This window comes from Poecilia mexicana, unplaced genomic scaffold (genome assembly GCF_051168715.1).
Source record: "Poecilia mexicana isolate PSO_F unplaced genomic scaffold, ASM5116871v1 scaffold_17, whole genome shotgun sequence".
NCBI classification, from domain to species: Eukaryota; Metazoa; Chordata; class Actinopteri; order Cyprinodontiformes; family Poeciliidae; genus Poecilia; species Poecilia mexicana.
Genome location: NW_028263386.1, coordinates 24523592 through 24545376, shown reverse-complemented (window position 1 = coordinate 24545376; position 21785 = coordinate 24523592). Strand labels below are relative to the sequence as shown.

General features: G+C 40.0%; 1 protein-coding gene across 4 annotated transcripts in view; it reads left to right on the top strand.

Moving 5' to 3' along the window:
• The first annotated feature begins 3130 nt into the window (after positions 1 to 3130).
• The window catches only part of tnk2b (tyrosine kinase, non-receptor, 2b), a 54544-nt gene continuing 35889 nt past the window's right edge, over positions 3131 to 21785 (top strand). For 2 of the 4 annotated variants that reach the window (XM_088014422.1, XM_088014420.1), the window contains exons 1-2: positions 3131 to 3218; positions 16490 to 16678. In XM_088014422.1, the coding sequence (XP_087870548.1) occupies positions 16598 to 16678 (81 nt within the window). In that variant the 5' untranslated portion in view covers positions 3131 to 3218; positions 16490 to 16597. Of the gene's footprint in view, positions 3219 to 14578; positions 16679 to 21785 lie in introns of those variants that run through there. The other 2 variants (XM_088014421.1, XM_014967539.2) reach the window with 2 other exon arrangements.

Here is a 21785-nt window from a genome sequence, read left to right as displayed (position 1 = left end):
TGGAAAAATTCTTTCAATATAAAATACATTCGCAGTGCTGGACCGCAGCCGAGCCGAGCCGGGCAGAATCCGAGTCGACTCGGCGTCTGAAGTCAGAAGATGACTCTAATTTCATTATGCGCGGGATGTTTCTTTAATTACCGAACTTGTGGAACGAGGCTGACAGTCATGAGACGTAAATGCAATAGAGCACATTTGGAGACAAAAAGTCAGTCATGCTCCCCCTCAGGGCAGACGGGCAGTGGATCATTTTTATGGCTATAATAAAATATCCTTAAGGCGAGTGTTGAGACTTTTAGAGGGCAAATACTGCTGGCTTTTTTCACACAAAGACTGATGAGATGTTGGCAAATATTCAGGGTTGCATTTCGTCAAGCTGCAATTCTGCTTGCGCACCCTGAGGCTCACTGATTGTTGAGGTTTGATTTGCGGTTCGAGCAACTTTCTCCCCAGGAAGTTGGGGAGAACAAGAATTATCACTGATTACTTCATATTACTATCACTTGGTAAGCTGTAAACAGAGCACTAATGACCCCAGAGGTGTAATTATTATGATGACTCCCTCCCCCCAAGGGGGAAGTGAAAGAGCCGGCAACGTCTCCTCAACATGTTCCAACACACGCCGTGATTACGGCTGATTTGGAAGACGTCGGATGCGTTTGAGAGGAAATGCTCTGCCGGTAGTGGCTCAGCGCCCGACATGCGGTTAGAGGAGCTGGAGCCGTGCCAGATTCGTTCAGTGGGCAATTTCCCAACAGGAAGTCAATCTGGAGGGGTGTTGGGCCACCTTCCTGCACAAACACTTGATGACTCGGAGCAACGCAAACGGTCTATGAGGCAACTCCAGTCTGATACTGGAGCCGGAAGTTTTTCCAGAAGGCGGTGAAAGAGAACAGGACAGTTTGATTATTCAGCAGAACTAGAGGGCTTTAATTCAAATTCAAAATCCCAAAGAGAAATTTAATGTTGTTGTAACTCATTAATTCAAAAGAGTTACTGTATAGTGATGGCTGTGAGCATCAATAAACTAAAGGCAAATTTGATTATGTAACAAAAGCAAAGCTGCAAAACAGCACAACACATCTAAGTCAAACTTAAGTGGCATTCCTTTCTTAAGTCACAAACTTTAATATACAGCCGGGTAAAACATTTATCATGATACATTTCTTAGAAAAATTTTTGATTTATTGTTGTCACAGTTAATTCCAAGTAAGTAATGCTGAAAAAAATCCCATTGTCCATATTGTTGGAATTGTTCATTTTAGACTTTTTCCCACTGTTTGTTTTATTGTTTATCATTTATTGCTATCAGTTTCTTATAAGAATTTTGATTTATTGTTGTTCCAATAAATTCCACATCATGTTAAAAAGAAAACGCAAAATAATGCCACAAAATATCGTGATGAAATTGTAAGTCCATATCGCTCGGCTATGAATAACTGTTGTCAATTAAACCTAAAAAAGCAGCACATATTTACTCACTATGGATAATGCTATTTCTGTTGATACATATGGAGTCTTTTAAAGAGGCCCATTGTGTGCGTGTGTATGTGTTATTTTTAGCCTGTCTCTCTCTCTAAGTGGACAGGGTTTCCTGTGCCAGGGAAGGGATGAAGCGTCAATCTCCCTCTGACAGTTGTGTAACTAAAATCCGAGACCCGCTGGCATCGATCGTTTTCGGTAGAACAATACGTTTTATGGGTTTGTCGATAAGTAATTGACAGCAAAGCGGCTGGTCATCACTTAAAAGTTCCCCTGCTCTAACGTTTCGTATTTGTGTGATTGGTGCGTCCCTCTGTCCTCTTGCGGTCCTCGCTGGTCCATTTTGTCCCAAACAAAGGAGACAAAGGGTTCAATTGTCAAGCCTGTGGGGGGTAGAGGGGAAGAATAGCCTGGTGTTTCTCCTTGTTGTGGGCTTCTCCTCTGAAACTGAGGGTTCCAGTCAGCTACATTGCTCGGTGCTGGTGGGTGGGCCGCGTCCTCGTGTGTCTGAGCGAGACCGATTTGTTTCATTCACTCTGTGCTTTCCTGCACAGGGCCCCTCAGGCATTCCGGCCCCAGCCCCCAGACCTAAGTCAGAATAATGTCAAAGTCACTTCACAGGGCTGGGAGTTGCTTCCGGTCCCGACGCTGCCGCAGCCTGTCAGTCAGTCGGGCGGAACTTGATGTTCTCAGTCGTGTTTTCAGGATTTGGTGTCTGTAAAGACACTCTCAAGATGTGAGGTTATTCAGGGTGGTGTATTAGTCTCAATCTTACGGTTGTATTTTTCCACACAGAATATACAGTTGTTTGCTATTACTTTGCGTCATTTTCATAATAAATATAGTTGTAGTAGTTTTGGGATTAAATCAGGGCTTCCAAAACTTTTCCATGCCATGATAGCTTCTGGTCGGTTATTCACTTTGCAAACCAACAGACAACGCTACAAACATATGTAAAGCGACATCAACTATTAGAATGATTTTTCTTGCTTTTATTCTCTTTTCTCAATAATTATTACATTTGTTTAGCATAAGTGCTTCCTCAAGTCTGACTTTAGTTAGCCCTGCTACGCTAGCTTGACTTAAATTTGACTGTCATCCAGCCAGAAAGATGAACATGTCAAATAACATTTCAATAAATAATTTTTAATATAGTTTAGAATAATTGAAAAATAGATCACATTTTAGGACTTAAAAAATGGTGACCAATGAATAACTGAGTCATTGATGAGATATTTGAGAACAATCAGCTACAAAACTTTAGGCAATTGTGAACAGTCATTAAACATAAAGAGAGAAAGAGAAGGGATGTTGTTTATGTTTTAGTATTACATTATCTAAATAATAAAATTTGAATGGACATTTTTCCGAACAACAAAAACACACAAGCTGATTCTAAAATGGTGTAATGTTTGTCCAAATGCCCCAAAATAATAGTGAAGTGACCCTTTAGCTCCATGCCGAGTCAGAAACCAGCAGGAGAAATTCATTTTCTGTGCTTTTATTGTTTTTTTATTCTTTTTTCCGAAAGCAATTCCAACAATAAAAACTTCTGGATTTCTGTTCATCAATAGATTCAGAAGAAACGACGCGGCTGCGCTCCGACCTTCAGGCACCATGAACATCAGTTCAGGTCGCCTCGGCGGACTGGGAGCTTCGTCTCAATACGGCCGACCTGCTGCCAGTCGGAGCAGATGCTGAAAGAAAAGAAGATTTCTGAGGCTCAAATATTCCAGGTATGAAGCTCAAGTGCATGTGTACACATTAAAATATGATCATGTATTCAACCAACCAGACAGCTATCAGCAGCTGTGATTGTTCAGTGGAGTCAGGTGTGACTGCATGCTGCATTTACGTCACACGGTACGGAGACAGGCTCTTGTCTTTGTGTTTGTGAAACGTGATGTCTTGCCTTCTGTGTGCTGTCCAGTGTGTGTGTGTGTGTGAACAGAAAAAGCTAATATATAATCGGGGAAGGTGAGAAGGGCATAATGTGACTGTAGAAACTATAGTGACCGAAACACTCAATATGAATTGAGAACTGCATGAATCTTACTGTTGGGATTTTTTATCTTGGAATCAGTGGAAAATAATTGGGGCTGAATCTTACGATTGTTTTAGTAACTAATTAATCTATCGACTTTTTGATAAGCAAATTTAAAAAATGCATTCCACAGATTTTTCATTTCACCACTTTAGCCTTGTTTGCAGCCCCCCTACCCCTCCAACCCATGTTATTCAATTTGGTTTTCTTTTTTCTTTGTTTTTTTTTTTTATATAAGAAAATTGAAATGTTTTGCCTAAAATGCAATAACTGCATTTCTTTAGTAAATGTGAAGTGGGTGAAGTTAAAACTGTGCCAGCTGGAGAGTTTGGGTTAAAACATATTTGCAGACAAAGGTGTTTTTATCTTGAATGCAAAATGTATGTGTATTTTTGTGAGGTTTTGGCTTAATTGCTGCTCTGAGGGATTTTTATTTTCTCAGCAAAATGACCCATTTTGAATGAACACTCCAGTTAACGATTAATTGATTAATCAATTAGTTGGCAATTATTTCAAAAATCTAGGAATCCCTTGTTTTTTCCCCAAGATATTTTTTAGGGCATTCTAAGAAAAGCATAGACATCAGACCAATAATCAATTAATGATGATTAATCTGATTAATTGTTTCAGCCTTAAAAATAATTGATGTTTATTATTATTAATTTAATCCATTTTATGTTGGAGTTTAAGGCAGTTGGAATCCATCCAACTGAACAATGTATTACTGGGATGGACAGCATTAATCCATGGTGCTTGAATTTTATTAGCCTTCTAAGTATTGTTCCAAAGTGATATTTATTCTGTACGCAGCGCTACAAAAAAAATTCAAGATGATGGTTAATCCCAGCTGTAACACACCGGGGAAGCTGTTTAACTTCTACTGAAGTATGACTGACCTCATTATTACTGCTGGGCTCTAAACAGGACTGCATGTTGCTAGCAGTTAGCACTGCTGACACCCACAGTCCAAACAGGGTTAATTGGCGGCTATAAATCTCCCTCGGTTATGTGTGCAGTGGCTTGTAAAGGTGTTCATAGACAGACCAGCACAAAGTAGCACATAGTTGTAAATACGGCTGAAAAGGTTAATCATTAAAAAAAGGTTAATTCATCGTAATGAATCAATTATTGTAGTAAAAGTCAATTAATTTACTTAAATGGATATAGACTCAAAAAATAGCAATTTTCTGAAAGGAAAAAAACACACACCCAGAAGAGTTAAGCCAAACCTGTACAAAAAGTATATACATTTTAGATAAAAAAAACAAAACAAACAAAACATTCTTTGTAAATGTTTTACTCAGAACTTGAGGTTTAGCTTCATCCGGTTCAAACTCTGTAAATAGAAGAAAAAAAAATCTCAGATTTAAACACCTGTTGATAAGTCAAGCAGAAAAACTTTCCACGTGTTGGTAGAAGTTTGTTTTTCGGCTGCAGATTCATCCTTTGCAACAAATGATCAAGTGTACACTAAAGGAATGCCGTGTTATTTCATTTTAGGCAACAAGATATTTATTTTCTTATTTAAAAATAAATGGAATTGTTTAGTTGCATCTTTTAACCCATTTCTAATGTTGTATAAAACAGGCTCAAATGAAAAATCTGCAGGACACTTATCCAATTAATTGATAAATTGTCAAACAATCGATGACTAGAACAACTGCTAGTTGCAGCCCTGGTGAAGTGAAATGATTCGGACAGCAGATTGAAAGTTGCAGGATTGTTGAGTGAACGGAAGCCGGAGCTCAGGCGGATCTCCCAGAATAGCAGCGGTGATCAGTGAGCGTGCTTTTTGTGGCCTCAGACGCCCAGACAGAGGAGAACGCCGGGGAGAGCCGGCCTCTCGGCGGGCGGGCGAGAGAGAGAGAACATAGTGTTATTTTAACCATGAGCTTCATACCATAACCCCGCTTTCCTCCCTCTTCCAACCCACCGCCAGGGTTTCCAGTCAACCTGCCGTTTGTCCTTCTCCTTTCATTTTCGCTGATGGATTTTCTCATCTTTTCCTTTTTGTTTTTGTCGTTATCACGTCGTTTTTTTGGTTCTCCCAGCACATAGACAGGCATTGTGTTTGAGTCGCCCCCTGCGGTGCAGTGAGCTGTGCGTTGCCTTCCGGTGCATTGTGTGCTAGCTGCGCCGTTAAATGCATCGAGTTTCCTCATTGAGTCTCCCTGTAATACAGGGGTGTCAAAGTCAAATGGACGGAGGGCCAAATAAAAAATTTAGCTACAAGCCGAGGGCCGGACTGATCGAATGTTCATTGAAATTTTTTTAAATGACTCATATAGTCTAGTGAACCTAATTGAACCTACTGAAAACCTAACAAATATATTCCAATATGATCAGATAAATAAAGCAATATTTTCTTATGGCTCTGTCAGTAATCTTTAATTTTCAACAGACACAACTGAAATATTTTTAAAATATAATTGGATTGAAATACAATAAAATAAAGTGCAAAAATCTATTAATCCACATATGTCAGAGTCAAGGCATTTAGATGTGTCGCCGGCGAATTACGGTACTGCAAATTTAGATGTGTCGCCGGCGACACATCTAAATTTGCAGTACCGTAATTCCGCCACACGTAGCGCTAAGTGGAAAAATTCCAACGGTTTCTGAAAGGGGAGACGTTGCACTTTCCAGCAAGTATCGGGTTAATACGGTAACTTCGCAGCTGCAGCTGCAGAGAATGTAATTAATCCGGGGGGCACTCGTTTAATAGACGGTATATTTCGGCAATAACTTGGTGGATATTGAAAGTTCCGGTTGTTATGGATACATGGGTAAGTACATCATCTCACAGAACATTTAAAGAACTACTTACAGTTCAAATAAGGAAGATATTTTTTTTCAGACGGGGTGCCGGCTTGCTGCGGTCTGCGGGCCGGTTCTAATAATAAATCAAGATCATCCCAGGGGCCGCAAAAAACCTTCTCGCGGGCCGGATGTGGCCCGCGGGCCTTGACTCTGACATATGTGCTGTAATAGATCACCTTGTGACATTGGCATTCTAGAGCCCCCTGGCTGAAGGAGGGAACGATTACATGGATTTCGTTTCAACACTGTGTCTCTGTGTAAAAATAAGCCACAAAATAAGGTAATGTCTGGGATGCACACTGAGTATATGTTGTCGAAATAACAGAGATTCGATAAATCTCCCCCGTAATTGAAAGAACTAACGGTAAGATTATATTTCAGTGCCGTTAATGAGTAGATATTCATATGTTATGTATGCAAATCCTGAGTAAAAATGAACAGGAGATTGTAAAACCGCAAAAAAGGGGAACTTCCGGTGAGTCTCCATAGCAACCGGGTATTGAGAAAGTTGCCGTTTCCTGACTGTTGGAAGCAGAGTGTTTGGGGGAGTGTGTGTGCTTTAAAGCTGCAATGTGTAACTTTTATAAAAATATATATTTTATTTTTTTTTACATACTTATTGAAACTGTCACCATATCATGATGGCATGGCGCTTTCACGAGGTTGATTGGCAGCAGTAAGACCCTCCCCCTGGCTCTGATAGGCTGTTTTTGACCACGAGCGGTCCATTTCTTCAGACAGCAACAGCAAAAATAATTTTTTTTAATAAAAGTTACATGCTACAGCTTTAAGAGAAAACATTCTGTAAAGAAACATTTTGTTATTTTAGTTTTCCTTTAAAAGGATATTCCAGGAATGTACCACAGCCCTTCAGAATAAAGGCAGAAGGAACAGAATTTTACTCCCGTAAAGACAAAAATGACTGAATAGAAATAGAACAGAAATAACCTTTATTTTCCTGATATGTAGGTTTATACAAAAAAAAAGTTCCAAAAATGTATGAAAAATAAGATTAACAAAACCAACAGTAGTAATAATAATATACTGTAAGATTATAATGCAACATTTCCAAATGCAGCCCTTTGCGTTTGCAGTATTGCACAATTTAATACCGCCATTTTGTTTCCAACACAATGTGTTCAGCAGCTCTACTGCATGCAGTCAGCGCCTCAGGACATAACCTGTATTATTGCTTTTATCTCATCTGCACTCTCTTGGACCGGAAGAGCAGTTTACACATTGACTACACACACACACACACACACACACACACACACACACACACACACACACACACACACACACACACACACACAGAGGGTGATGACGCCATTATTTTGGCGGGTCTGCTCACACTGACAGCACGCTGACTGTCTCCTGTGTTCACTTCATGCAGCTCCAGTAAAACAGAAACTCTAATAATGTTTGGGATAAGAAAGTGTTAAGAGGTTAAAATTGCACACATGCTTAGAGATTCTAGATACTGGATTTAAAAAAAAGAAAAAAATTTTCATTGGAAAATTGTTTGAAATGGCACATTACCATTGGTCCTCAGAGGGCCTTTTCTGAAAATAGACTTGATATCAGTGCAAGATAAGATCATTAACACCTAACTTGGTTTATTTTTGGGAAATTCTCTGCAGTTCTTTCCCTCTCAGCTAAATTTCTTCAGCTCTGCAAAAAATAATTTTATGAGTTTCTAATTTGTCTTCTTTGGAATGAGCTATTTTTATTCTCTTCTTCCTGTTTTTCTTGTAGTTTTTTCAGTTTGTTTCATAAATAACACATTTCAGATGCATGATTGCGTCTGGAATGCAATCATGCATTTCAGATGCAAATGTAAATGATTTTATTTACAGCTGCTTTTGAAGGCTTCACATTTTTCTTCTCCTTCGTGCTCTTAGACTGCCCCCATGTGGCTGGAAAAAGTAATTAAACCAGGAAAGGAAGCACAATTTCAGTTAAATTCATTTGTATGAAGTTTGCATGTTCATCGAGATGGTGCTACTTTATCTCATGAGCTTATTTTACCTTCCTACAAGCTCTCGCTTTCTGACCCACCTGCCAGATGGACTGCTTTGGCCTAAGCTGCAGCGCTATTCATCATACTCCTCAAACAAGGGCTTTTCAGTGTGGGCAGTGCCTCCCCTTGGTGGTGCTGCCCAAAAAAAGACCCCAAAAAAGTTGTTTCTATCTTTTTTTTTAAAGAATATCTTCACAATTTTTGCACATATACAATAGAAAATTATGTTTTTTTTTCTTTGAAAAATAGTTAAACCAAACTAATCCATTGAAGCTCCAGCTGTATGTTTTTGGTCATCTACCTTTCACCAGGTGATCTTCCTGTGTTGGGTGTATTTATTTCCATTCATTTTTGCACGCGCTCTGGCCAACTCACATGTTGCTACTCCACAAAGCATTTTTATAGAGGCTAAAACTTTCATTTTGGGTCAATAACTACGCTTCCATTCACCATAAAATTGCACAAATTTGAATTGAAGAGAATGCCGTTTTCATTCTCCTAATGGGAATGCATTAATAAAAAAAATGTATATAATAAAGGATGTTTTTTGATAAAAGGTTTTTGCCTTATGATGAGGAAGTTTTTAGGTTTTATCAAAATTATTTCGCAAAACTGCAATGGAAGTGCTTTTTTTTCGAATCATAAGTCACTTGCTCGACAACTGCATGTTACTACTGGTGGAAACGTCAAAGAAGACGACAGAAATTGGTAGGAGGATCATGGCTCCTCATATTTTTTTTAACAACTTATTCACGTGATTTTTATTGCGTTTCTTATTTAATGGAAACACAGCAATTGTGAAATATATATATATATATTTTTTTTCCAACATTGGCGGAATATCGACAGAGTTTTGTGCACATTTGTAATGTAAGCACAGCTACTTCCCAGGAAGAGTTTTTCCATCATCTTCCCCACTATGGTCAGACTCTGACTTTGTGTTTCTTAAACAAAATGTTCTGGACCAATTTTCCTTCTGCATTTGCCTTATCTCATTTTTTAAACAAATATTACTGTATTAATATCAAAGCATATTTTTTTTCTTTTCATATAACACGTTTATTACATTACATGGTGCACAAACTGAAGGCCGGACTTGTGGCATGACCTGGTTTCCAGACAGCAGGGTCGGGTGTCTGGTGTGCGCTGAAGGTGTAAAATGTGGAGTAGTTTATGGTTGTCGTCCCTCCAATGCCACTGCATGCACTCATTCAAAACCCCCGACTTTAACTTTGGATCACTTGCATACATACTCGGTCTTTGTGTGTGCTGGTCACAAAAACACAGATTAAGAAACGGGGAGTGTGACAGGGGGGCAGAGAGGGGTCTGTCCAGTTTAATTTCCACTTTAATCCTGTGAATGTTCCTACACCCTGTATGGCTTTTTCTTAAACCCCACCTGTTTAGCCTGCGGGGTTCGGAGTGTGCCAGCACCATGTGCGATCACGTGCCCCTTCCATGTTTCCTAGAAAGTCAACATGAGACTAGGATTAGATGGTGTGAATGTGTACTCGTCTCCTACGCCCTTTTACATACACACAAACACACACGCTCTCTGACGTGTTGTCCCTTAGTTTCTGACCCTCACCTCTGTCCACAGAGGATTTGCAAAGCGTGCCTGCACCACCCTCATTTGGCTTATGTGGCAATCTTTCTGTGAAAGGAAATGAGAGAGGATTTGTGGTGGATAATAGTTTCTAAGTTGGTTTGAGACACAGAGTAGATGGGGAGTTATTAGCAGGTCTGACTCTGTGCCTACCTCTGTCTGACCCCAACCCTGACCCTGGCTGGCATTAAGTTTAAACCATCTCTGAAGGTCAGCCTAGTGGTTATGATGGAATTATTTTTTAGAGCTTGCTGATGCCATATTTCTTTTTTTTTTTTATCATTTCAAACTTTTCCCTAAACCTTAACCCCCCTTAATGTTGGATTCAGCTCAATTCAGGCTTTATTAAAGACACAGAATGCTGCTCTGTATGAGAGATATGAATAGAGATGCACCGATCAAAGGTTTTTAGGTGATTATTTCTGACAATCAATGAATCTGATCTAAAAAAAAAACAAAACTGGCACATTCTGCAGAAATTTCATTCAAGCCTGTTTTATACAATATTAGAAATACAATTAAATATGACAAATAAATAATTCCATTACTTTGGAAAAAGAATGATATAAACAGCCTAAATCGCAATAACATGATATTGCTTTGCTTTGTCATTTATAGCAAAGCACTCATCAAACTATTCTTCTATTCTGCTTAACTTAACATCAAAACGCTGTAGTGCTAACCTGTTTATGTTTTTGAATTAACTGATTAATAATGGACAAAACTGTTAGAATTTTATTTTTTTACTTGAATGCAAATATAGTTTTGCACAACTTTAGCTTAATTAATTATAGGTATGTTCTTTCAGCAATTTACTCCTTTTTGAGTCTGCATACTATGTTTAACAATTCATGTGGCCAGTGATTCAATACATCTATATATTTTTAATTAAAAGTTAAGTTTTACCACTATTTAAAAAAATACAATGATCAGACATTGTAAACAGCCTGAAGCACCACATGTTACCGAGTAGCACGGTTAGCATACTTGGCATTATCAAATGATTACTCTTTTCCCTCTCTTGCAAAAAAAAAAAAAAAAAGAGAAATATTTCTGGTCAGGAAAAACATGACCAGTCCTGGCGTGGAAACCAACTGGCTACTGACTGGCTACCACAGCAGATGGCCCGAAAAAAATAAAGTCAATATCATTATGTTAGACTTGTGGTACCCTATAAATAGCAGAAACACGAAGACGGTTAACATTAATCATAAGAGGCTGTGAAAATGTTGAAAGTGTAACTGTTGCCGTGACAGTCATACTATGTCTACACAGAAATTGCAGTACCTTTGTAGTGAACACCTCAGGTTCACATTTTTTTTCCAGGGCTTAATTCAGGATTAGAATAGATCCTTTTTTGTTTGTCTGTCTGGTGACCTCAGCTTTAATGAGGATAACAATTTAATGTGGTGCGGTCTGAGCAGATGTTTATTGCACCCCGTAGCCAAGAGGAGGACTTGACTTAGGCAGGTCTCTGTTATTTACCATCATATTTATCCTTGTTTCAAATGTGTAACAGTTAGTTTGTTGGAGTTGGTATACACTTCATTGTGACAGTCTGCTTTGCATTACTCCCATAACTGGTATGTTAATCACACAGTTCTGGTTCTGAGTCTCAACCAGATGTGAACACCTGTTCTCATCTGTCCTCACAGCTTAACAGAATCTTCCTGTAATAATTCCCAAATACTCAAGAAATATCTATGCATAACTTTTGTGGATGTGGCAACAACTTCATATGGAAACTCTTTAGTGATTGCCTTAATACAGAGGATTTAGAAAATATGGACCGATCCAGTACAGCTGGGAATGAAATCCAGAGATTCCAAGGAAGATGAAGCGCTACTGCGCAGCAATCCACACTGACCCAACTCTCGCCTCACGCAGCTTCCTTAGTGGGATATGACGTCACTGCTACGTCAGTAGTTTCCCAGAAACACTGACGTCAGTACAACTGTAGCGCGCCTATGGTTCACATTGACTGCTTCGTAGGAACATGTTGCCATGTAGCATCTGGGAACAGTTGTGGAGCCGTGGGAGGGTGTTACTACCATGTCTATAAGAAGCCTTGCCTCTGTGTCGGTGCAATGCTTTAGATCCTGGAGCCAGAGCAGATCATGCCTAATCTTCGTCTGGTCTCTGTGCAGAAACAGGTATGTAAGCATTTCCACCTTAAGTGTTATTTAGCTAAATCTGTATGGCAACTTATTTTGGCATAGTACTACATTTATTAAACGGATATCTGCAAGCATCCTATTGGATAATTACTGTTGGGTGATTGATCACCGTTCAGCGGGCAACAAGTTGTTTAACCCTAACGAGTGCACCGATTAGCGTCTTATTTTTTAAACGACAAAGTCCCACGTTTGCGGAAAGATGTTAGAGATGTCAGTAATTTGACGCTTCTTAAACCTCAGACGGAGAAAACATTTGATTGTCCAACTGATTACTGAAAACCGGAAGGAAAGTCCGTAACAATCTGCAAATACTTAAAAGTTTAACATCAAGTTGAAGAAAAACAACAATTGAACTCCTGGCTGTGTTCAATAGTAAAAATAAGAGCATTTCCACACACAATGCACAGGAAACTGGAGTGCTTGGGACTGAACAGCTGTTTAGACACAAGAAAACCCCTAATCAATGAGGCTAACCGGAGAAAAAGGCTAGAAATTGCAAGGCAGCATAAAGATTTGACGCTGGAGCAATTAAAGAAATAAGTGGTCTGAATCCAGATTTACCTTCTTGAAGAGCACATCGGGGTAAAAAGTATTGCAGATGAAGTGATGAACCCATTATGCCTAGTGTCTGCTGTACAAGCCATGTAGGGCAGTCCTATGATCTGAGGGTCGTCTCAAGTCGAGACTTTGCACAGTGGTTGGATTCTCCCATCATCAGGACAAGATCCTGATGAAAAATTGGTGCCCATCTGCAGCGGTCGTTAGCCTAGAGGCGGAGTACACCCTGTACAGGTTGCCGATTCATCTCGGGGAAACACAGAGAAACAACAATGTACACACACTCCCATTAAGCCATTAACTCTTGTTTTTAGACTGTGGGAGGAACCCGTACTACCCACTGAGAAGCCCTCCCTAAAACCCTGACACACAACGGAAAAATCCAAGGCCGGGATTCAAATCCAATATCTTATTTTTGTAAGGTAATTGTGCCATCTACTCTTCTATCGTTGAGAAATTCTTATTCAGCTTCCTGTTTTTCACTGAAATCTTACCACTTAAAGGTCTTAAAGCAGTGTTTCCCAACCCTGGTCTTCAAGACACACTGCCCTGCATGTTTTAGGTATTTCCTTGCTTCAGCACAGGTGATTTCAATTAGGAGGTGTTTACTGAACTGCAATCAGCTGAATGAGGTGCATTAAAGCAGGGAAATTTCTAAAACATGCAGGGCAGTGTGCCTTGAGGACCAAGGACCATCGATGCCATGCCTGTGAAGTAAAAGGGGTTATTTTATTTTAGAATCTTCTTTTACCTTTTGGAACTTCTTTTTGTTAACAGCTTATTGATACTAAAAATAGCTAAAGTCTTTCCAAATTAACTTCTTGGAGCTTAGTTGTTGGGGCGTTCACTAATCAGAAAAAAATTGGGTTTTTCCTAAACGATCGTACATTCATGATTAGTCACCAGTCAATTTCTTTACGAGTCTTTAAGGATCTTTAGTTGTCAAGGTAGCTATGAGTTGTAGTTTGTGGCAAACTTTTTTTTTTTTTTTTTTTTTTTACAACAAAACAATAATTATTTGACAGATTTAAATTTCTGTTTTCCTGTCATTGTTAGTTTCATCAAAAGCCGATTTACATTTTATAGTTGAAGGATTTCAGAAGGTCCGTCTCTTCATAACGAGGATTTTGAAAACCTTTTTAAAGGGGCATTATGAAAATATATTTTCTCATGAAAGTTAGTCTTTTGTGTATTTCTATTTGATACAAAATGTTATCTTACTCAACTTAATTTATAACCCTGATTGAATTTCCACCTTGCGAAGTTCACATCAGCAGACACCCCTCATCCTCCCCCCAGCTTCTGGATAACAGCTTACTGCTGCCCCCAAAGCTTGAGGTCTACCCACTTACAGCCATAAAGAGACAGGAAGGACCCAGGACTCGGTGCTTCTGGGACTCTGAGCGGCCATTTGTCGGTGGGGATTTAGACATCTTGTGATATTTGGGCTGGTAACGGTGTGTTATTACACCCACAGCCTGTCTGGTGGGCTTCTCGCAGCACTCCATCATGGAGCGAGAGAAGGCGTTTACATGTTTTAACAGGCTTGCTTTCAGCCTCCCCTGGCAAAAGTTTGATCTGGTAGGGTCAAAGGTTGAGAGCTAGAGGAGGTCCCAGATTTAGTGTACACACTTAGAGTGTGTATTTAATCAGGTACATCTCAAGTTTTGTATTTGAGATGTAATTTTCGAACCTCGAACTTAGAAAGATCATTCAGATAATTTTTATCTTATCTATATGCTTAAGAACCAACAATTGAGACTGTGCTTTCAGTTTTGCACATGAATGCTTGTCTTCCCATGTGTAGGTGTGAATATCTTTGTCTGACAGTAAATTTGTATTTTTGTGACTTCTAGCCTCAGAAGAGCAGATTCTGCCGTAACACTTAGTATATGAGGAAGAAGGGGAAAACTTGAGTATTGTTTAGTCTTGGAGGGGAGAAGAATTGAGGAAGTAGGGAAACAAACAAACATTGTTTGGAACAGGAATTGGGAACGGATAAAGGAAAACTTGGACTGAGAGGGGAAATATCCAGGACTTGCCTTGAAATTTTGACCTTTTATGTAGATCCCATTAATAGGTTCCAATAAACATTTTAAGAGAATTCTTACCTTTTAATTTAAGTCAATTTATGAAGGAATAAAGGAAATTGTCTTCTATTTTTATTATTTCACTAAAACATTGCATAAGGTTGGAGCACACAGAGGAGTGTTTGCTTATTTCCTTTGCACCAACTCTATAGATCTTCTCTTTCAATAAATTCACCTGTATACGCTAAGGGTTTTCCTAACTGCAGCAGCGCAACTCAATGACACATCTCTGTGAAGACCAGCAGGCGGGGTTACACGTGCACATTGTTCTTTCATGCTGTTTTCTCCGCCATCCAGATGTCCGCTTAGTGAGGATCCAGATGGCCTGGATACCCTCTCTGTATGTGTACTTGTGTGCACACAAGTACACACACAAAGCCGCATGGCCATGTTTTTCTCCCTCTGAGGGAAGATTAACTCTCCTCATTAGGACCCCCTTTCCCACACACATACACACACACTTGCATCTCTCTCTCCTCCCCTCCTGTCTTCTTCCCTGCCTCACCCTCATTGGCTCCCTCTGTGAGGACCACCGCCGACCGGACCACTGTGACCGCAGGACACCAGAGCAGGGAGGTGGCAGGGATTGGTTGATGTTGCCACGGTAATAGAGGAGGCGGCCACTCACCAAATCATTGAGCTAAAGCTGAAATGGAAAAAAAAAAGAAAAAAAGTGGACGGGTGTGGAAAGCAGGTTAGAGGCTGGGGGAATGAACAGAGGAGAGGAGGGGAAAACAACAACAACAATGGCGAGGGATTAGCCATCGACTGTGCAATTAGTTGGTCCATTTAGGGCAAAGCTGTGTCAGAAATCCCCACCAGACCTCCGGGTGTCCTCTTCAGAGCTCAGCTGCCAGATCAGAATCCTGGCATGCTCAGAGATGTACAAAGAAAATACAGGTGTGAGATTCTAAAAGCAGCTTTTGGAGGGAGATGGTCCCACATCGTCGGCGTGAGATTTGTGCCGTCAATGAGAGAAAGGCGGGAAGCTGACCGTGGCGATTGCCTGTGGCAGGGAATAATAACGCGGTAGAGAGAGAGAGAGAGAGCGAGACAGTGGGAGTACCGCTGGATCTAAAGAGCATGCGTCAGCATGACGGCAGAATGCATTAGATACGGAGAGAGACAGTGTCAGAAGAGCTGAGCGCCGTGGAGACGGTTTGAAGGTCTGACGGGTCGGATGAGAGTAGAAATCCGATGGACTCTGTGCCACACCTTGACTGCATCGGGAAAAGCTGCAACAAAAAAGGATTTTTTCAATTCTTGAAGAGGAATTTCCTGTGAATTCTTAAAAGCTACAGAATGCAAAAAGGATCCGTTCTTGAGTGCCTTCTTGAATTCTGCAAGAAACTGATACTTTAGTCGTCTTCTTGCGTGGAACGTTGCCACCGTTTTCCAGAGGAACACATTCCTTCAGCAATCTGCACCTGCACTCTCCACTCTGCTGGGTTGGTCAGCGAAGGACGCCCTGTTGCAAACGTCTGAAACTGAGGTTTTCATTGTCCAGCCCATTTTTTTTTCTTTTCCACGACAAGCGCTGACTCAGCCCAAATGTCAGAGGGAATCACGTTGGCATCGCAAGCGGCCGGGATTTAGCAGCGAGCGTAGTTCAGATAGAAGTCATACTGTGATTGTGCCAAGCGATCTGGAATAATGCTGTGTACGCTGTGCTGTGCTTGTCCTTCCCAGTGACAGCATGGATCTCGATGCAAGTCGACTGACCGGGCCGAGTGCGTGGGTTGCTTGCTGACTAGAGCGGTTGCTATTTGAGGTCTTTGAGGACTCGCGGTCCCAGCGATGGGAGAGACTGCAGAGTACCAGAGGCTGCAGGAGACGGCAGAGTCAGACTACCAGAGCTTGCCCAGTGATGATGAAGAGGTAAACCTCTCACGCCTGCCTCATCTGTGACGGTGACAAATACAAATTTCAATAAGTTTGAAACATGTTTTTGGTGAAATTTGACCTGAAGTTATATAGAGTTGACTTTGACTTTGTGTTGTTTTTGGAAATCTACCTCGGCAGCAGTGAGAACAGGCATTTGTGCTATTTTGGTGTTTGTTCATGATGAGGGAGTTTCATGTGATTCTAGCGTCTACACTTGGTTCCTTTTGTAAATGAGGTGTTTTTTTTAAAAATAATCCAGTAGCATCACCCCTCCCTTGGTCACAGCTGACTAGGGCAGCCATTGTTGTTAGTGTAAACTCCTGGATCTTTTTCACGCTGCAATAATTGATTACAACTTGTAGATTCATGAGTAACAAGTTAATGTTTTCATTACCCTGGTTGTCATTGTCATCTTTAGTCCACTGGTGTGCACTCCACAACCCCACCCAGGGCTGGGCCTAGTGTATGCTGACCGCTGAGCTGTTGAAAGTGGGACCATGAGCTCATTGATGATGTTCTGCAGATTGAACTCGGTGAAAAGGCGAAATAGTGACGTTTTATACCTTCCCACATATTCTCCAAATGTGCTGACTGTTCTTTGGTTTTGGAGTTTGTGCGATTCTTGAGCTTCATGGAATATGAAGCTTTTTTGTCAAGGTGTATTTTCTTTCACATTGTTTAGTACAGGAGTCTCTGACTCCAGTCCTGTAGATGCAAATGGAAACCAATAAACGATCAAATGGCCTCAGTACTTCGGTCATCTTTTAAAAGCTGGAGGATGTTGGCTCTTGAGGACTGGAGTTGGAGACCCTGGGCAGAATAGTTGTTCTTCTGTTTGATCGTCCATCCATCAGTCAGCCCATCCACTACATCGGTTTTTCATTCTTTCAGGTCCATGTTTTTGTTCATTCATCTGTAAAGCCATCATTCCTTCCTTCCTTTCTTAAACTCTGACTATAGACCATAGATGTATTTTATACATTCATTGCTCACTGTTGTATTTATAAAATGGACCAAAACGACCCAAGAATTCTGAGGAATTTGTGAGTGTGTGTAATTTAGGGGTGGGCGATACAGACATTAAAAGTTTCATCAAAATTTTTGTGATACTATTATGATGACAATTAAAGGAATAAGAAGTATTACTACTTTTTAGGTAACTGGCTGTGACTGTACTCTCAGCAATCACAGCCTCATAAACACAAATGCTGCTCTTGAAAAACTAACTTATTGATGATCTCATTGAACAAACACAGGAGAAAACGGTAAAACTAACAATCCCAGCAATACAAATAGATTTATTTTATTGTTTTAAATAAATTAATTGTAACTTATATGACAACAATAAATCAAAATTCTCATAAGAAATTGATCACAATAAATGATAAACGACACGTTTGTGTGTGGATGAATAAATGGCATCAGCATCTGCTACAACATCATTTATTTATTTTTTTTTATTGAATAGAATGATATTGATCCTATTGGTTTTCTACTGGTTTCCAAGCACACAGTGCCCCTTTTTGACCACTCCTTTGCCTTTAACACAATCCCCGCTCCGAACAAAGGAGCACAGAAACGGAGCTGAACATGTCGTTTTCTGGATGAGTGTAAATGAGCTGAATGTTCCCTGTGTGTACTCCACTTCAGTGGAGTTGAGCCGCTGTACGCTGCAGCTGTCCTCGTCGCTGCGGGCTCAATCGGATCGCCTTCTGCAGCTGCAGCAGCTACATGCTGAATAAAAGGGACTTGCATATAGGCGTACACCGGTATCAGACAGGAACACTTTCATGTGGTCTCAGTATTTATACAAAAATGGTTTTAATAAGCCCAACATGGTGGAAATGCTTTAATTTAAAACGGGAAGGCAGCAATTATTCTGACTGGTCCTGAGATATGTTTAGTATGTTTATTTAATATAATATTGAATTTTTACATGGAGATTTAAGCAAAATGAAACACAAGCTAGATTTTGTTATGTTCCAGACGTATAATGTGTCTTTGCCATCTTACAAATCAAAGTACAACAATATATCAGCTAGTTAATGAGTCCAGCTATTTGCTATTTAATATGCACTGCACATTGCTTAGTAATTTTTAAACATTAACCTTAATAATTTTGCTACTTTATTTTATTTTAAGTAATGCAAAGAGGAAAAACGACTTTAATAAACTCACTTATGGGAAAGTGGTAAAATGTTGAGAAGCTGGAAAGCTAAAGTTGATGTTTGTGGACTGAGGAAATTGGAGAGAATCCACACATACAGCAAAACATGTTGTGTATGCAAAGCTAATGAAAGATTCAAAAATGACAAAAAAAAGCATCCTGAACTCTTCAGGCTTTTTATACGCTCCTGAAGTCTCATACTCTAAAGTAACCTGCAGAAATATCTCAACATATTTTGTTTTAAATTCTTTCTCCTAATGGTGGGCATTTATCGTATCATTTATCATTTATTGTTTCTTAGAAGAACTTTGATTTATTGTTATGTTAAATTTCAGTTATAGATTGTGAATACAAACGCACACCTGACAGAATGATCAGAAATTATATTTTTTCCCATTTTCTCTAGTTGGTTCCACAAGAACATAATAAATATTAGTAAATTCAAAAATATGGTTAAATGCAGTTATTGTGTAGTTATTTTTAAGACAAATGCTGTCCCACGCAGTCACAGACATGCAGTTATCTAAAAAATCTTAATTACTTTTTATCGTTATTTTCACAAATTATCAAGTCTATATTGATATCCACCTTCACATTTACGTTGTGTTGTCAGTTTAACCTGGTGGAAATTGTGCATGCTGGATTTGCCGATTGTAAATTGGAGCTCAGGGCTGAAAGCGAAGCATTGTCCGATTCAGGTCAGCAGCCATTTTCTCAGTGAGTCTTCGATGTTTTTGTCAAGAACGGCTTAAAGCAAAACAAACAGGCCGTTCCCGCAGATCGCAACCGTGTTTAAGCCAGAGAGATTTTAAGACTGATGTGTTTTTAGGTACAGGAAGGAAGACATATTTTTGAGTTTTTGCTTCGTGCTGCACTGTTTGCACCTCAGTCATGATTCTTCTTTGGCGTTTTGCACCAGCGCCCTCCTCCACCCTCTAAACCAGCTTTACTGGGATCAAACAAAGAATAGTTGAGGATTGGGGTGCATTTGCAGGATTAGGGGGACATCATTGGGAGGGTTGTTATTGTGGTTGGGATTTATGGTTATTACGTGTGGCCATCAAAACAATTTTTGAGTAGACATATATTCCATAGGGGCCTGTTCATATGCAGAGCTCCTATCCTTCCCAGAACTACCCAAACATTACGCCTCCTCGTGTTTTCGCGCTACGGACGACGAACCGTCGGGGGACGGCGAAGGGAAAGCCAGGCCTTGTCAGATGTACGTACTATCTGTGAGGTCAGCAGTGACGCATATCAGTCTGTCTGTGCATGCAGTGAAATCCTGTGTGTGAGGGTGTGTAGTTGTTTTGCTTGCACAGTTGTAAGAGGGATTATTACTGCCATCACTCAGCTCTGGCAGCTTTTTGGCACCTGTGAACTAAACCACAAAACTCATTTTGCTGCCAAAAGATTCCAAGATAAACTCCAAGGTGGCTTAGCTCCCAACACCGTACGTCATGGTGGCTCCCTGGAAGCGCATGCCTTTTCATGCCTCAAACCAACTTCAATGAGCATCACGTTACAGAGACAAGCTCAATGGGATTGCGTGTTGCAGAAAAGGTCAACTCCGTACCGCTCTTTTAATTTGGTAGAATCTTTTAGCAGAGATGCTTCTACTTTAATGATCTACAGAGTTATAGTTTGATATTTATAACATTAATGCCCTTTTATTGTGTTCAATTTGTATAACCGAGGGACTCCTGCTGCTGGTTGAGGGAGTAGAGAAGGTAATGAAGGCCAGATGGAAGCAGCTGGACATGAATGCAGTCGGGGGTTCATACTTTTCAGATCTGGAGACCTACATTTTTGACAATTCTTTTCATAATAGGTCAACCTTAGATTAAATGGGGAGATTTCAAGGTAAGAGATTTCATCTCTATTAGATTCAGGAACATGTTTTGTTCTAAACTGTTCCATTGTGGCTCTGCTTGTATAGTTTGCCTTCTCCTGATCGAAAGCGAACCTCTCCTCTGGTCTCAAGTCCATCACAACCTCTAACAGGTTTTCTTCCAGTGTCATCTGGTCTTTGGCTACTTTCATCTTCCCAACTTCAACCAACATCCTGGGTCGAGCTGAAAACACACGTCCCCTTAGCACAACACCTCCATGTTTAGGGGTGAAGATGTCTTTTAAAGTGGAGTTCATTCACTACATGGGTCAAAAACTTCTGCCTTTTTTTACCAGAGCAACTTCTCCAACATTTGCTGTGTCTAATTGGTTGTACATTAATTATTTTAGGGGTATTAAAGGAAACTGGGGGTAAATAGATGTGCAACTCCATACTTTTTGGATTTGATTTCCTTCCACCTTAGATTTCTTTCTGTCACATAAAATCTTAATGTAACACTTTTTGAGGGATCTGGCTGTATTATGGCAAAGCGTGGAGAGCTTCAAACAGTTTAAATGCTTTTGAAAAACACTGTACCCCTTGGTTGACCTTTGTCCCACTTCAACCTTGTGTTTACTCATAATGTTTCATTGGAATCGGCTTGTTGGTCTTATAGGAGGTCTTTGGTTGCATATCTTTGCATCAGTCTGCTTTTTATAGTTAATGATGCACTTTTCCGTTTTTATTCTACCTTCCCTTGCGCTGAAGAACGCAATTGTTTCTCAGAGTCACTAAACTTGGCACAGTGAAATCCTCAAGCACTCTCTTTATGGAAACTTCTGCATTGTCCTTTGGGTTTTGAAATAATTTCCAATTTTTTTTTTGTGTTCTTGCATCGTTTGTTTGCATCATCAAGCTGATCCATGATACTGTCATATGAACAAACAAAAGTCACTTGACTAAACCCTCAAAACAGAAACATTGGCAAAAAATATCAGTTGCTGATATCTGCTCGATTTTATTGATCAGACTGATACCAGTATGTTGAATTGTCTGGGACTGGCCAATACCGATGTTGATGCCGATGCATCATCCGTCTCTCA